The 17,727-nt window shown below is 39.3% G+C and overlaps 1 protein-coding gene across 1 annotated transcript; it reads right to left on the minus strand.

The window, feature by feature from the left end:
* Nucleotides 1-455: 455 nt before the first annotated feature.
* On the minus strand, nucleotides 456-12,809 carry LOC126950844 (putative protein SEM1). The gene is given in 5 exon segments (XM_050784817.1): nucleotides 456-596; nucleotides 598-652; nucleotides 1,476-1,502; nucleotides 2,865-3,079; nucleotides 12,798-12,809. Coding segments are annotated over 5 exon segments (450 nt in total).
* Nucleotides 12,810-17,727: the final 4,918 nt, after the last annotated feature.

Genomic DNA, 17,727 nt, shown 5'->3' on the forward strand with positions numbered 1-17,727 from the left:
CTAATATTAAGACATAACAGGTAAAACTCTGTTCCTCATCACAGTAGAAGTGGAAAGATTCTTCTGTTGTCAGGTTAGTCAATGATAATCATATTAGTTAGCATAGGTAAGGATGTGCTGCAGTAGTAACAAACCATCAAACCTCAGATGCTAAACCCAACAAAAGCTTTTTCTCATTCACCCTACATGTCCATATTGTATCAGCTACGGACTCTACTGGGCTCTATTTTCACTCTGGAACCAGCATAATGGAGAAGTCACTGTCTGAAACATCGTCAGTTGTGATGGTGGAAGGAAAGACCACTAGAATATGTATTAACAATTAAATGCTTCTAATCATAACTCATCTGTCTGCACTTGTCATGTGACCCACCCAGCCACACAGAAAGCTAGGAAGTATAGTTCTACCATGTGCCTTGAAGACAGAGAGCCAGGGATAACTGGTATCAGCATGATTACTTCAATAGATGTGGACACCATATGACCAGACTTCCATCTCTGCTATTGATATGCTGCCAGCAAGTTCTTTCTGCTGTGGCCAGATTGTAGAGATCACCCAAATGGCAGCCAGGCAGGCAAGAACAATCTTCACAGTGCTGGCACCAAGGATGGTGCGGGGCTCAGTGGAGCAGTGGGAAGAGTCAGGGACCCATGAAGAAGAATGATAAACGCTGTGGGCCAGGAATCATTTGATTACACTTCACGCATATTAACTTATGCAATCTTCACAACAACCCTGTGGGGTAGATCCAATCATCCCCATTTTAGAGATGAGAAAACTGAGGTACAAATGTTAAGTAAGTTCCCAAGAAAAGATAGCTAGTAAGTGGCAATGTGGGATGCAATCGCTGGCAGAATAGGTCCAGAGGTTATGCCCTACAGAGTGTACTCATGTAGCCACTGAGTACATTCTCCTTCCTGCCTGTGGTCTATGCTCAGAAAGGAATCTGAAAATCATGTGCCTGTTTTCAACTTCATCTACCACAATGACTTTAACTCTCTATAGAGTGAAGTTCTTTTTCAAAGACACATCAAACTGTGGCATCTCTCTAACTGTGAAGATGAATGAGCGGCTCTTCATGTGAACCAGAGAAGACAGCCAGAAACCATAAGGTAAAATGCTAAGTGTGGCTACATGTGCCTCACTCTAAGTCAGTAAATACCTGAAGAGAATCACAGGCATGGCTTTATGGATTTGAATGATCTGTGTGTGTATAAACCTTCTTGATTCTGACTCTACTGGAAAGTATAAACACATCAGTGCCATAACCATTATGAACAGAAAAGGCACAGCCACAAGTAGATGCAGAAGCCAGCATAGAATTGACAAGGAATTATTCCACTCACTTACCAAAAAGTGCCTCCCAAATCCTAACTCTTCCAAATGACTCCATTTCATTGGTATCCTTAAAAATCCTCTCACCATATAGAAAAGTTACTCTTTATATCAATTTATATCTTTGTTCCATTACCTTGCCCAATTCTTTTTTCTTGAGGTGGAGCTGTAAATATTAGATTTCATGATTCAAGTCTCTGGAATCCAACTTTCTAAATTGTCTTACCCTGGTGGAAATGGGAACACCATAACCCACAGTCAGCTGTTATTCCTGTTGAGACTGACAAAAAGCATTTGTTAAGTGCCTCATAGTATATAGCACTGACCTGGGTGCTGCCAAAGTGTCAGGCCTGTGCACTATGCCATGTTCAGCTCAAACAAACTTTGAGGTCCTCCAAATACACAGCTAAGTAAATGTTTTGCCAGCTTTGAACATTTGCCACCAAATTACTTGCAAGACAAGGTCATTGCTTATTAGGTCTAGGCAAAATTTTTTTAAAGTCAGAATGACCAGTGTTAACCCATTACCAACTGTATTGGTTTCCTATTGCCACTGTAACAAATCTTCATAAACTTAGTGGCTTAAAACAAGGCAAATTGATTCTTTTACAGTTCTGGAGGTCAGAAGCCTAAAACATGGGTGTTAGCAGGACTGCATCCCTTCTCAAGGCTTCAGGGGGTTCCTTGACTTTTTCGACTTCTAGAAGCCCCTCCCTCAATCCCTCCAGCCTCTTGCTTTGATCTTCTCAACTCCTTCTACTCACTCTGAGCCTCCTGCCTCCATTTATAAAGGCCCTGGTGATTGCTCTGGGCCCACCTACATAAACCAAGCTAATCTTCCCATCTCTACCTTCTTTTTTTTTTTTTTTTCTTGAGGTGGAGTCTCACTCTGTCGCCTAGGCTGGAGTGCGGTGGTGTGATCTTGGCTCACTGCAACCTTTGCCTCCTGGGTTCAAGTGATTATCCTACCTCAGTCTCCTGAGTAGCTGGGACTACAGGCGCATGCCACCATGCCCTGTATTTTTTGTATTCTTAGTAGAGATGGGGTTTCACTATGTTGGCCAAGTTGGTCTTGAACTCCTGAACTTGTAATCCATCCACCTCGGCCTCCCAAAGTGCTGGGATTACAGGCATGAGCCACCACGCCTGGCCTCCCATCTCTACATTCTTAATCACATCTGCAAAATCTCTTTTACTCTGTAAGCCAACATGTTCACAGTATACAGGGATTATAATGTGGACTTTCTGTGGGGGGTGAGGGGGACACTGTTTAACTTACTACAGCCACCAAGGTTTTTCTGATATGTGATAAGCTGTATAACACTTTATTCTAAAAATAATTATGTATGGACCAGGGAAGAATTGGAAGAAAGGAAAATATCATGTGTAAAGATCATGGTTGAGAATGTCACAATGTGGTTGGTCTTTAGTTTTAGTATCTGGTGTCAAAGACTTACAGAGTTAATGTTTTTTCTACCTTTTTTTTTTTTTTTTTTTTTTTTTCCTGCTGTGGCTGTCATCTGCTTACCTGCACACACAGGCTCGCTCTGTTGTCACTCCAGAGCTGGGCATCTCCAAGTTTATCTGTTGCTTTGCGAAGGCCGGATGCTTACTCTCATGGATCCAGGGTCCTCTGGCCTGCTGAGCTGGGTTTTGCATCCTGGGTCTCCTCCCCCTTTTTATGCCATGCTTTCTTCCCACTTTTCCTCCTTGTACAGCAAACACTGCACAAACGTTGGGGTCCTATAAAAGAAGTTGAAGGTATTATCCTAGACCTTTCAGGTTGGCAGGAGGTGAGGAGGTGGGCACCTGTTCCACCTGGCCCTGTGTCTTCTCATTACTGGATTTTAAGCAGCCTCCTTGAGTGAGGTGGGGAAACCAAAAGCAGCGTAAGAGCAGGGGCTTCTTTCTGCTCAGTAGATCACCCCTCTCCCCGACCCTCAGGCCTCTTTTTAATCATTCCACCCCCTGGTTACCAGCTACCCAGTCTGGGTGTCACTTATTCTTGCCTCCAGCACAGGAGGACTTGGTAACCTTGGTACATAATAGTAGCCTTTGAAAGAAAAAGCTACACATGAGGCAACTTGCAAATCCAACCTTTTCTGGGATGGGCGTGTAGTTGCAGGAGGAGTTCTTCCTTAAACAAAGGCAAATTTTCCAGTTACACCAGTTAAACTGGTTCTCACACCAAATATCCCAATGAAGAGTTCTTCTTCTGTGCCCCTGGGAAAGGGAGGCCCCTGAAAAGCATGGTGCGCGTGCCTATGCCTGCCTCATGTTCTTAGGACCACATTCCCACCATTCAACAGGCAGAATTTAGCTAGGATGCCAGCAGGGCTTTTTGACGTGAGCATGCAACTATTTGAGGAAACGTTGGAGCTGAGAGAGTCCAAGCCTGGTAAAAACAACATGCATCTGCACAACCTATTCTAGATTATAGGGCTGGGACTAGAGAGAGACCAGTGAGTTATTAACCCAAGGTGCAGATTTTAAGGGAGTACCACACAGTAATCAATTAATCAAGAAAATAATATTTCGATGAAAGCACTTTTTAAAAATCAAAACTAGTGCAAAATATCTACAGTAAACACAACATCAAATTTTAAAATAAATATTAGTAACAATGCCATGCTATACTATGAATTTGAGGCCAAAAGAAAAAAATTAGTAACACTAACCCAAAACATCACAAGTGTTGATGTTTTGATCATTATGGACTTTTATGCACTAATTTTTATTTTAAAATATTGCATTAAAATATCATTTATCTTGATTATGGGTTTTTTTGGGACCCCCTTTAATTTTGTGCCCCAAGGTGAGTGTCCAACTCGCCTCACTCTAGTGCCAGCCCTGTAATACAAAGGGCAGTTTGGAGGCTTTAACTCATTAGAGCCTTAAAACTATTCTCTAAGGTGGACATGGCAAGTATTTTTACCTGCATGTGACAGTAAAGGAACTAAATCCCAAAACCAGAGGCACGACTTGCCCAGGACTACATGGCACATGGTGAAGATGAGATTAAAAACCAGGCCTGCCAACTCTGAATGTGGGGATCTTTCCATGACACCAGAGAGTCTCAATCTCCAGTGTACCAAAAAATAATCAGGAGAGTTGTTAACATTCAGAGTCCTGAGTGCCAAGCACTGAGACTCTGATTCAGAAGGTCTAGGGTGGAATGCAATAGTCTACATTTCATTTAACAAACATACTAGCTGATTTTGACATCAATGAGCTACCAGCCAGTTGGGGCAACTCTGTAAGGACTCCAGGCAGATGTCCCCAGGCTATGTCTGCAAGAGCTTGCTGTTCTTATCATTCACATTTCCTCTTGTAAGAAGATATCTGTACTTCATGTGGGTTAAAATGTTACTTTATCTAGTAAGGGTAACCTCAGCTAATTAACAAATAGCAATCATCAACCCATTATCCCTATTGTTAACTATGGGAGAGCATGGTCTTCTTAATCCACAAGACCGATGTACTATGAGACATGAGAGAAGAAGAAAAATCTGAAAAATGAGGGACCACTCCAATTAGATGGGAGTCCTGAGCAATCGTCTGCTTGTGGGCACTGGGTGCATGGGATGAGCACCCCAAAAAGAAACGGAAAGGGACTTCAAAGACAAACGTGGTCTACTTAATAATTTATCTTGTACTGGTTAGAAATGAGAAGTTAATTCTTTCTGTCAGGGTAGTTTCTAAATCTAGATCGAGTAAGAGAAAGAGTTATAAGAAAAATTAGTACTTTTTACCTAGATGTTTGTGGAAATGGTACCTTAAGTTGACAATGCAATACTATGGCCATAAAGGCATAAGAGAAAGCTGAGCTGAATATGTGACTACAATGCAAGCAACTTGAGAAAGAATCTTGTCAATGCTGCCAGGGAAGCCTTTCTGCTTGAGGTCAGGAGCATGGAAATCAAGCAAACAAATAAAAATATTTAAATTGGATTCTTAAACCATTCATCTCTGAAAAAATAACATCTAATATTTTCTTTTGTATCAACTGCCAGCCATGTGGATTTTACCAAGGCTTTTCATCAAGGGGGACAATTTCCAGTTACCCCATCCTTAGTGGTTACTGTAGCCTCACATAGCTTGATTCTGGCAAAGAGCATAATTCCATGCCAAAATGAAATGTATTGGCCTGTTTTGTTCTTTGGGCTGTGGGTAAAAGAAGTGGCAAAGGGAGCCAGTTTTCTAATAATTGAATGAAAAGAAGTTGGCCTCAATGAAGTTTTTCATCTGAGGTGTTCAGATTGCCCTCCTTCTCTGCCTCCTGGGATGTGCGTACAGATACAATCTTAATGTAGAGTCTGGGTGGCTATAGACCTGAATAGCAAGAAAATTGTCAGGGCCACCCTCACATTTAAAAATAGTATGTCTTCAAAAATCGCACCTGGAAGATGATTGACTGGACACATACCTCCAAGCAACACCAAGCATGATGTTGAGGTTTTCAGGTGTACTGTCACCGTGCTGCCAGGAGAACACATGAACACTCCTCCCTTACTTTCTAAAATATGCCTGCCTATTGGTTTTGCTCCATTCTTGTTCACTGATTATTTTCCATTGCTCCCTGGATCCCCTATCAACCGGAACAATGGTTCTCAAACATTAGTGGCATCAGAATGACTTGGAGTGCTTGTTAAGCTACAGATTGCTGGGCCCTACCCCTAGAATTTTTAATTTGGGAAGCCTGTGTGGGGCCAGAGAATTTTCATTTGTAATAAGTTCCCAGTTGATGCTGATGCTAATGAAGACTTTGAAAGCTACCAATCTAGAATGATGGTTCTAAAACATTAGAATCACCTAGGGAGCTTTCATGAAAATACTGATGCCCAAGTTTACCCCAGGCCAATTAAATCAGACTGTTTGAAGATGGAGCCTGTATTAGTTTGCTAGGGCTACTGTAACAAATTATCTCAAACTGAGTGACTTAAAACAACAGCAATCTGTTCTCTCACAGTTGTCGAGGCTGGAAGAACCAATTCAAAGTGTTGGCAGGCCACCATCCCTCAAAGGCTCCTGGGAGGGGGCTGCTTGTAGCTCCAGCGGTGGCCAGCAATGCTTGGCCTTCCTTGGTTTGTAATTGTATCACTCCAGTCTCTGCCTCCACCTTCACATGTACATGGCCCGTGTGTATCTATGTCTGTGTGGCCTCTCCTCTTTTCATATGGATGACAATGACTGGATTTAAGTCTTACCCTAATCCAGTATGACCTTTTCTTAACTTACGCCTTAATTGTATCTGCAAAGACCCTAATTCTGAGTAAAGTCACATTCTGAGGTTCTTGGTGGACACGAATTGTGCAGGGGTATTGTGAGGAGACACTGTTCAATCCTGTACAGAACCCTGACTTGACTGTAAGATCCCTGAGGGCCAGATCCATGTGCGTCCAACTGCCTTGAAGAGTCTGGAACAGAATGGGATGAAAAAAAATTTCTTGAATGGATGAGCTGTATACTCTCTACTTCCAATTCACAGTCATCACAACATTACAGACGAAAAACACTCCTCATTTGTCTTAAAAGCTTGTTAAACTAACTGCAGATTCCAAGGACTTTAAAGTGTTTATCTCTATGACTATTCAACTCTAAATTAAAGACCTTTCTTCAAACAACAAAAGATATTGAAGGTACTTCTTTGTAGAAAGACCTGTATTCTGTTCCTCAGGGCATTTTATAGGGAACATACCTATAAATAGCCCAGATTACACACTTCTGAGAGCTTTTAATGATAAGAAACAATGTTTTTGAACTTCCCATTATGAACTGGAAATAATATTTTCACATGAAACAAAAATGCTAAATTACTTAACCGCCTCCCTAGAGTTTTAAGTTTTGTACAGTGTAAATGATTGTTTTCCAGGAATTAAGACCACAGGGGCGTCTCTTTAAAATGCCTGCGATGCAAAGCAGGAGGCAGGATGCCTGTCGTCTGAACTTCAGTTGGAGAGGTGATTATTCATGGGTTCGGGGTGGGGGTGGACTAACATGCAAACCACAAGCCCAAGCCAAATGTGGTCACATTGGAAGGTGTGGTGTGGATTGTCAGTCAGTTGGAAATCAGAGCGAGTGAGGTTTATTTTGGATGAGGTGGCATCTCAGGATCACAATCAAAATTGTCCAGATGGCTTTATTTTGGATCCGTTATGCTAATATCGGATATGGGGGAGGTTTTGGGGGGTTCTTTGAAGATCACTCTGTGACCCCCTGCAGTGGCAGTGGATACAGTGGAACATAAAACTGAACTCAGGATTAGGAGCCCTGGATTCTAGTCTCAGCTCCAGCACACAGGATCTCCGAGATTACTTGCAGTTTTTAAGTATACTGATGCGGGGTATACAAATGTAATGAATGTCTAAATTCATGTATCTCGCTTTGTGTTGCTGCATCTGCTTTACAGAGGTATCTCTTTTTTTCTTTTAAAGCAGAGAGGTTTGGTTACTCATTTAGATTTTTGGAAGTATTTTCTCATCAGTGGATTCTGGCTTTGACATCCTTTTTGATTAAAAAAATTTCTTCTTATATTAATCAGGAACATGATAATGTTTTAGAAGTCATGAAAATATCTAAGTGTTTTTGTAACATTTATGATATTTTAAAAATTCTTTCTAACCACATGCTAATAGTTATGATAATTTCCAGTTTTCTTTCTTAACCAGAGGCAGTGGTAGCTTTTTAACGTGACATTGTCTTACTTCTACCTTGAACCTCCTTCTCTACCAATGAACTGAGAGGACTGAAATCATCAGGGCATTTCTGAGCAAACTGTCAACTTTCTGAGAACTTGAAAGTTTTCTCACGTCTTATTAGTTTATTTAGTCATAAAGATTCTTTAAGATAAAAACCAAACACAGTCAAGTGTATGTGACAGATGTTTCTGGGATTTGGGCTAGAGGCACAGGCAGGAAGGGAAGCTGCCAGACAAAGGCAGGCCCATATTTACTGCTACGTTTTCCTGTTTTTCAGTCTTTGCGTAAGGAAAGAGGTGCCCTTCCTGCATGAGCGATGCATGTCTTTGCTCTCTGACAGCGGCTGCACCTCTTCTTTGAAGTTATTCTCTGGCATGAAAGATCCACAGTAATATATCTGAAGTCTAATTCTGTCCAGGGAAAAAGTTCAAACTGAAGGATAATTTTTTTAACTGTAAAGAAAATTGATATTTATGGAGCACCTACCAAGTACAAAAGGAGTGCTGCATGTTATTCCTTTTAGTTCTCATCATCGTACCCTTTTATAGACAAGAAAAAGAGGCACACAGCTAGTAAGTGGCAGTTCCTAAGTTTGAATTCAGGTGTACAGATTCCACTTGTTTCTTGGAAGCCCTTATTTGGGTTGCCCTCAGTGTTTACATGGCCTTTTTTTTTATGACACTCATTTTTCTATTTGGAAATATACATAACATAAACTTAACCGTTTTAGCTGTTGTTGAGTATAGATTTCAGTGGCATTAAGTACTTTCACATTGTTCTGCAACAGTCACCACCATTGTCTCCAGAATGTTTTCATCTGTCCAAACTGAACTCTGTACCCATTAAACCGTAACTCTCCATTCCTCTCTCCCTGCAACCCCTGATAAACTCTATCTACTTCCTGTCTCTAGGCATTTGACTACTACAGGTACCACATGTAAGTGGAATCATGCAATATTTGTCCTTTTGTATCTGACTTATTTTACTTAGTATAATGCCCTCAAGCTTCACCCATGTTTTAGCATGTATCAGGGCTTCATTCCTTTCTTTTACTTTGAGACAGAGTCTCACTCTGTTGCCCAGGCTGGAGTGCAGTGGTGTGTTCACAGCTCACTGGAGCCTTGGCCTCCCAGGTCCAGGTGATCATCCTGTCTCAGTCTTCTGAGTGACTGGGACTACAAGTGTGCACCACCATGCCTGACTAATTTTTTTTTTTTTTTTTTTTTGTAGAGACAAGGTTTCACCGTGTTAGCCAGGCTGGTCTCGAACTTCTGGGCTCAAGCGATCCACCAGCCTTGGCCTCCCAAAGTACTAGGATTACAGGTGTGAGCTACTATGCCTCATCCATTCCATTTTAAGGGTGAATAATATTCGTGTGTGTGTGTGTGTGTGTGTGTACACCCCATTTCGTTTATTCCTTCATCCTTCAATGGAAATTTTGGTTGTTTCCATCTTTTGGCTATTGTGAATCATGCTGCTCTGTGAACATGGATGTACAAATATCTGTTCAAATCCCTACTTTCAATTATTTGTGCTGTATATTCAAAAGTAAGAATGCTAGAGCATTAGAATGTTTTGTTTGTTTTGAGATGGAGTCTCACTCTGCCTCCCTGGCTGGAGTGTGGAGTGTAGTAACGCAATCTCGGCTCACTCTAACCTCTGTATCCTGGGTTCAGGTGGTTGTCGTGCCTTAGCCTCCCAAGTAACTGGGATTGGAGCCACATACCCAGCTAATTTTTGTATTTTTAGTACAGACAGGGTTTCTCCATGTTGACCCGGCCCTGCTGGTCTCGAACTCCTGACTTCAAGTGATCTGCCCACCTTGGCCTGGGATTACAGGCATGAGCCACCATGCCTGGCCTAGAATGTTTTTTATATATATATGCATATACATATATATACATACACACACACACATATATATATGAATGTTAATTGAAGCTACCATACTCTCAAATACATTTTACAATTTTTTGAAAATGCATTTCCTATCCAAGTTACCAACTTTTTCATTTCTCTGGGTGATACCAGCGTACTTCCAGCTTTCCAAGCTTGAGATCATGATGTCAACCTTGGACGATTTACCAGTGCCATTCTCCTATAGTCTGTCATATACTATTGTTTATTTCTTTAAAGTATCCTCAAGATTGGGCTATTTTCATTAACTCTGCCATAACCTCAGCCCAAGTCTGACCACTGTGGATCACTCCAAAGGCTGCTTGATACAGCTCCATGCTTCCAGACCGTTTCCTACCAAACCTCCAATATCATTGTCAGAGTGATTTTCCTAAACACCTGCTTCATCATGTCACTCCCCACTCAAGAATCTACAGTGACATTAAGTTCAAGGTAGTAAATGAATTGATTCCCTCTCATCTGTGCAACATTATTTTACATGTCTTCTTTGCCTTCTTCTCTACTGGAAGGGCTCTCTTCAGTGTTAGTCTTATAAGCCAAGCTATTTCCCTAATCTATGCCATTGCTTTCTACTCACGTAATCTCTCAAAACCATTTCCCATTGCTCTTCAAAACATATAGGTTCTCCATTTATTTCCTACATGTATTAGTTTTGCTTCCCCCTAACCACATGCTAAGCTTCTTGAGTATAGGATCTTTGTCCTGTACTTTTTGTGAGAATCCTAAGAATCTGGACAGATATGTGCTTGCTGGCTCATGAAATAAGACAGAGTAACAGGAAGACACAAATTGCAAAAGGTAGAGACAGAGTTTATCGGAGCCCTTAGGAAGAAACTGCTTTACACCCAGGAAGAAATCTCTTGTAGTGGTTGTCAAATACCAGAATAGAAAGAGTTCAGCTTAAATAGTTCCTTATGCATCTTTTGCATTGTGGTGTACAAACTCGGGCCAGTGAATTTTCAAGGCAAAATGCTACCCAGGTGAGTCTGTTTCTCATTTTAAACAATTCTCAAAATATGTGAAATACTTAATAAGTGTTCCTGCTCTTCTCCTAAGCATTTTGATTACATGCAAACCCTAGAAACACAGCATTCTAAGAAATTTGAAATGTTCTTACTACTATAAATTTTGGGAGCTTTTCTCAAGTAGCTTTTTCGTCCAGTTAATAAAAAGATTTTTTTCCTTGAGAAGGGTTTAGGAGGAACAGTTTTACACCTTATAATAATTTCATAAATGGATAATATGACACTAAGTTGGGAATACAAATCATTTTTCTGTAAGCAGACATGACATCCAGAAAGTTAACCCCAGAATCTGGCATGCCCTCCTCTTACATTAGCACATGGGTGTTAAAATCACAACATTGACCAATTCAAGTTTAAGACCAGAATATGTCACAGAAGGTCAGATAAGTGAGAGCTACAAAAACTCAGAGAGATAATGAGAGAGAAGGGGGTGGAGAGAGAGCAAAAGGAAAAGAGAGAGGGTGGGAGAATAGCACTGGAAGAATATTCTAATGATATTTCAAGCCACAGAAATATTGTGAAATTTTATGAATATGTCACAGAAGGTCAGATAAATGAGAGCTACAAAAACTCAGAGAGATAATGAGAGAGAAGGGGATGGAGAGAGAGTAAGAGGGAAAGAGAGAGGGCGGGAGAATAGCATTGGAAGAATATTCTAATGATATTTCAGGCCATAGAAATGTTGTGAAATATAACATTAATTAAAGGCAACCAGAATTTTTTGGTTATGAATAATGAATAAATAAAATCACGCAGCCAAATTAGCTCATTTCCGTCTCCTATTTATAGACATTGTATTTAGATAGACTTTTTCACAAATAAATACCAAATGTGGAGCTAACATGACTGAAAGCATCTCTACTTTCTGTTCTCTTTCACTGCTCTTAGGTGAGTCAAATAAGCTCTCAGGGACTTTACTTCAAACTGATATTTTTCTAATTCCTGTTAATGCAATCTGTAAGGCAGACATTAACAATGTATTTTGAGGACTCCTGATAGTAGAGTGCTGTTCTAGCCACTACTGCAGTTATGAAAGTTAAAATTTAAAAATATCCACCATTATACCAACATTTAATTAACAATACTCTATCACTGCCAGCACCAGAGGACCTTGAATAAACTATTGTTGTGGCTTGGTTGATAGACAGCTTGTCAGGAAATGATCGGTATTGGCCATGATTTAGGGCTAATTTCATGGATGTTTTCCAGTTCCCGTGATCTTCCTTTCCCCTCTTCCAAACAAAAGTGCTTCTGAAAATTTCTGTTTAACATCTTTCACTTTGAATAAAGAAAACACAAAACATACCCCTTGCAGCTGGTATTGGTGAAATTACTTCTCTGGAGAGACCAGCAGATGAGGGTCTTGTTTGAGAGGCACCAGGCAGAGGTTTCATTCTGTATCAGAGACCACACTCAGACCTGCAACCTGAGATCTGTCTCTCCCCCTCCCTTCACCTACCTACACACACATACACCATCTAAATGAACACAGATGGCTGGCACCCAGAGTAGGCATCTAGGAAAACAGCTGCAGGCCTCTCTGTTTGCTGTCATTTCATTGTACAAACAGACAGCCTTCGAGATGCTGGTGTTGTTTCTTAATCTGAGATCCTTCTTGTTTGGAAGTTTACCCACTTCCTGTTGAGAAATACAGCAAAAGCATCAGAATACCGAGAGCTCGATTTGACTAAAACCAAACATTCATTTTGACTCGTTAGATAGTTAAAATCATAGTCATAGTACACTCAAGGTATACTAACTCATGTAGAGGATTATATTTAATGAAAGCCATATATTGAAACAATCCATGTCAGTTCCTACCTGGCAATACATGTTCTTCCTTCAGAACTGCATAGCATCATCTGATGTATTTGTTTCTCTGTGTGAAATAAATTAATTATTCAAATGTAATATAAAAGAGTGTAAAGCCAAACTTCACAAATGCTGAAAAAACAATCTACATTTTTATACCTCCCCCCAATCAAATGGAACATATGTTTTCTCCTATTTATTTCTGTATAAAATATGTAAATAATTACCTGGATTTGGAGGACATAATTATGAAGAGGTTGATATCTAAAAGGTTATTACCGATTTATAGAACTCCCTAGTTTAATAGAAGACAGATTTAGGAATAAGAAAAAAATATTGCTTTCTCCAGGAACAATAAATGTTTCAAAGGGGAAACGTAAGTTTTAAGAGTAATTTTTATTAGACATATATAGTACAGTTTGCGAATCTAGGAGGTGTTTCTCATTTGAATGATTTCTAGGTAATAAAAATTTTGTAGAGATATCTCACACTTTGTAGTATATTTTATGTGTCTCAAAATGCAGTGATTAAATTTCATTTCAAGGGCATTTTTTAAAGTCTGAATTCCTCAATTTCCCCTCATGGATTTATAATTCTCAGCCTAAAGATTAAATAACATATTAACAAGTATAAAATCTTTATTTAAGCAAGAAATTGAGCTTAATTCTCCCTGTCATGTGTGCATATTCTTCCTGGGTCTCCTATACACACACACTCTGTCATACACACACTTTCTACGAATTCATCTAATGTTAAACAATGTAATAATGCTTAATATTAGTATGATTCTGTGTAATAAAAATTAAACCTTGCACTGGGAGGATCTTAATACTTCAGCTTCACAGGTTGTTCAATTACAGTTGCAATGTATTTATGTAAGAGTAATCTAATTTTCAATATTCAGAGGATGGCATGGCTCAGAAAAAACAAAAGAAAATCTAATTTTTTTCTTTTAGGAAAATTTTAATTTACCAAGTCATTCACAAAAGCCTTAATCACACCTTAAGCAGGATTTTAAATTATACAAAGCTTCCTAACTTGTGGCTTTTCATAAAGATTGGCCCAGTGTCAATAATTCAAAGATCAAATGTTTTCAGGAGTGAAAAACAAAAAGAAAAAGAAAATGGTGCATGCTTAAATTGATACATGTATTTAATAACATCCTATAACCACATACACAAACCTGTACCGTCTGTAATGTCTCACATTTGTTACTCCTTTTAATCTGACTTACAGTTGAGGACCGCTTTGTAAGTAAGACTGACTTTCAGACATAATAATAGCCAAAGACTTCAACTTCTGGCTAAGATGGAGTAACGTGGACTGGATTTATTCTCCCACCCTGAGCAACTGGAAAACCGGACAAAAAATGTGAAATAGCAATTTTTAGACATTGAACAGTAGGGAGCACAGGACTCTCATCCCTGAGAGAAGAGAAGCAAACAAGGTGAGTCCTATGATTGCACCAGTTTAATGACCAAAGTATATCCAGACTGGGAAATGACAAAGATGAGGGAACTAAGAGATGACGGAACTAACAGATGACGGAACTAACAGATGAGGACTTCAAACACTTATTATATTCTCTATGTGCTCAAAATTTTAGAGAAAACACAAGCCTTAAGAAGAGAGAAATGGAAAATATAAAAAGGATCCAAATAGAACTTTTGGAGATGAAAAATACAACATCTGTAATGAAGAGTAATAATAGCTAAAATTTAATGAATATTGACAAGGTGACAGACCCTGCACTGAGTGTTTTACATGCAGCACCTCATTTAACTACAGTCTTTCCCCTATAAAGCAGGTCTTACAGATGAGGGTGCCAAGGATTAGAAAAGATAAATAATTTTACATTGTAGAGCTGAAACTTGAAACCACATGGCCCGCCTGCTAGGCTTATGCTTTTAAGCAACATTCCTATTGTTTATAGCAATGCTTGCCATAAAATATAATTTAAAGAATGAACCTTATCTATAGATGGTTATTGAAATTCATAGAGAATCTCACTAAAAATGACACGTTGCTTTGTGTGGGTGTGCACGTGCACACGTCTGTGTGCAAGTGTGCACACACACGCTTGTGTGCATGATGTTGGTATAGATTTGCTAGAGATCAGATAGGTTTTTCTGAGAGTCTTATAAGGTTTGAGATGGAGAATGATTGAACTTATTTATATTCTGCTGTTTTCTCAGGAAGATACGATAGAGATGAATTGAGGGAAACTTGCAACTTAATGGTAGAACAAAACAATATGAGATTGTTCAGAGCTTTTTTCTTGCTGTTAACGTATTCTGCAACTGATACTTCAAGTGTGCCAATAATAATAAGAAGAATATAATACTAGCTAAAGTTTATCAGATGATTGTTGTGTGTCCTGCTCTGCTAACATACATGTGTTTCCACATTTAATTCTTTGAAATAGCTTCTATTCTTATTTATAGCGTAGAGGAGCAGCGAGATGTTACCTGAATTGTCCAGGTAACCCTGTAACCTTGACAAGGTTACACAAACAAAGGTCATACAAAGTATTTCTTGTAGAGAATCAGTCTTGAAAATGAGTTTAATAATAGTTTCTGTCCCATTATAACTTTTCTGTGCAAGACATTTATTTTAATAGTTTTTCTATAAAATCATTTTATATAAAGATTATTTAATAGACTAGTCTTAACTATAATAGACACTATCCAACTGATAAAGAATGAAAGCACATGGATTTTTCAAAAACCAAAATGTCTTAATACTCTGGTGTGAATACCTCAATGAAGTAATCATATTTGTTCTCAAAAGTACCTTAGCTTAAATAATGGGTTTATCCTGAGATTAAAATGTTTCAGCTTCACAATTTTTGAAGTCCACAGTTATGTCAAGAAATTTGTGTTCCTGAATAATGCCTACATACCTCATTCAGCCTAGTGTCCTCATACTAAGACTATTAGTCAACAACAGTTATCTGCCACCTTTTCATTACCTGCAAGTAGGATAGAAAGTCCACTTGAGTGACCATTTCAGGTCACAGAATAAGTCATTAATAAAATTGAGACTGAGACGCTCATAAGTAGGTTATTGCTCTAATACTCCAACCCTTATAAGAGCTACTTTTCACTCACAGAAAGTGAGTAGCCCTGTGCTGGGTGGCAGTTGGCTGAATGTGACTCACAGCGGGCAGGAGGGAACTGTGTGAGGGTTCCTTATGTGTCTTGAACAAAGCGAGTCAATTTTATTTCAACAAGCATTTACTAAATGTGATGCTGTGTACATTCTAAGTCCTGATGCTATCCTACTACTAAGTCTTGATGCTATCCTAATTGTCTAAGCCAGGAGTCTACTTAACAAATAAACAAACAAGTCAGTTGTGCCTGTTTAAGTTCCAACTCTATCACATAAAATCAGGACTTTTTTCCTAGTAGTCACTAGGCATAGAGTGGAAAAACAAACATTTGATCTTATTGTGGCAGTCACTTGTAGGCTAGATGCATTGCTGTTGAGTAGATCAGGAACCAGTTCCTACAATTTTGATTTCATGGGCTAGGAAAAGGTTTTTTTAAATTTTTTTTTGTTATTATTATACTTTAAGTTCTAGGGTACATGTGCACAACGTGCAGGTTTGTTACATATGTATACTTGTGCCATGTTGGTGTGCTGCACCCATCAACTCGTCAGCACCCATTAACTCGTCGTTTACATCATGTATAACTCCCAATGCCACCCCCTGCCCAATAATAGGCCCTGGTGTGTGATATTCCCCTTCTCGAGTCCAAGTGATCTCATTGTTCAGTTCCCACCTATGAGTGAGAACATGCGGTGTTTGGTTTTCTGTTCTTGTGATAGTTTGCTGAGAATGATGGTTTCCAGCTGCATCCATGTCCCCACAAAGGACACAAACTCATCCTTTTTTATGGCTGCATAGTATTCCATGGTGCATATGTGCCACATTTTCTTAATCCAGTCTGTCACTGATGGACATTTGGGTTGATTCCAAGTCTTTGCTATTGTGAATAGTGCCACAATAAACATACATGTGCATGTGTCTTTATAGCAGCATGATTTATAATCCTTTGGGTATATACCCAGTAATGGGATGGCTGGGTCATATGGTATTTCTACTTCTAGATCCTTGAGGAATTGCCATACTGTTTTCCACAACGGTTGAACTAGTTTACAATCCTACCAACAGTGTAAAAGTGTTCCTGTTTCTCCACATCCTCTCTAGCACCTGTTTCTCCACATCCTCTCCAGCACCTGTTGTTTCCTGACTTTTTAATGATTGCCATTCTAACTGGTATGAGATGGTATCTCATTGTGGTTTTGATTTGCATTTCTCTGATGACCAGTGATGATGAGCATTTTTTCATGTGTCTATTGGCTGTATGCATGTCTTCTTTTGAGAAATGTCTGTTCATATCCTTTGTCCACTTTTTGATGGGGTTGTTCGTTTTTTTCTTGTAAATTTGTTTGAGTGCTTTGTAGGTTCTGGATATTAGCCCTTTGTCAGATGAGTAGATTGCAAAAATTTTCTCCCATTCTATAGGTTGCCTGTTCACTCTGATGGTAGTTTCTTTTGCTGTGCAGAAGTTCTTTAGTTTAATTAGATCCCATTTGTCAATTTTGGCTTTTGTTGCCATTGCTTTTGGTGTTTTAGACATGAAGTCCTTGCCCATGCCTATGTCCTGAATGGTATTACCTAGGTTTTCTTCTAGGGTTTTTATGGTATTAGGTCTAACATTTAAGTCTCTAATCCATCTGGAATTAATTTTCATATAAGGAGTAAGGAAAGGATCCAGTTTCAGCTTTCCACTTATGGCTAGCCAATTTTCCCAGCACCATTTATTAAATAGGGAATCCTTTCCCCATTTCTTGTTTTTGTCAGGTTTGTCAAAGATCAGATGGCTGTAGATGTGTGGTATTATTTCTGAGGGCTCTGTTCTGTTCCATTGGT

Source organism: Macaca thibetana, chromosome 3 (assembly GCF_024542745.1).
Source record: "Macaca thibetana thibetana isolate TM-01 chromosome 3, ASM2454274v1, whole genome shotgun sequence".
NCBI lineage: Eukaryota > Metazoa > Chordata > Mammalia > Primates > Cercopithecidae > Macaca > Macaca thibetana.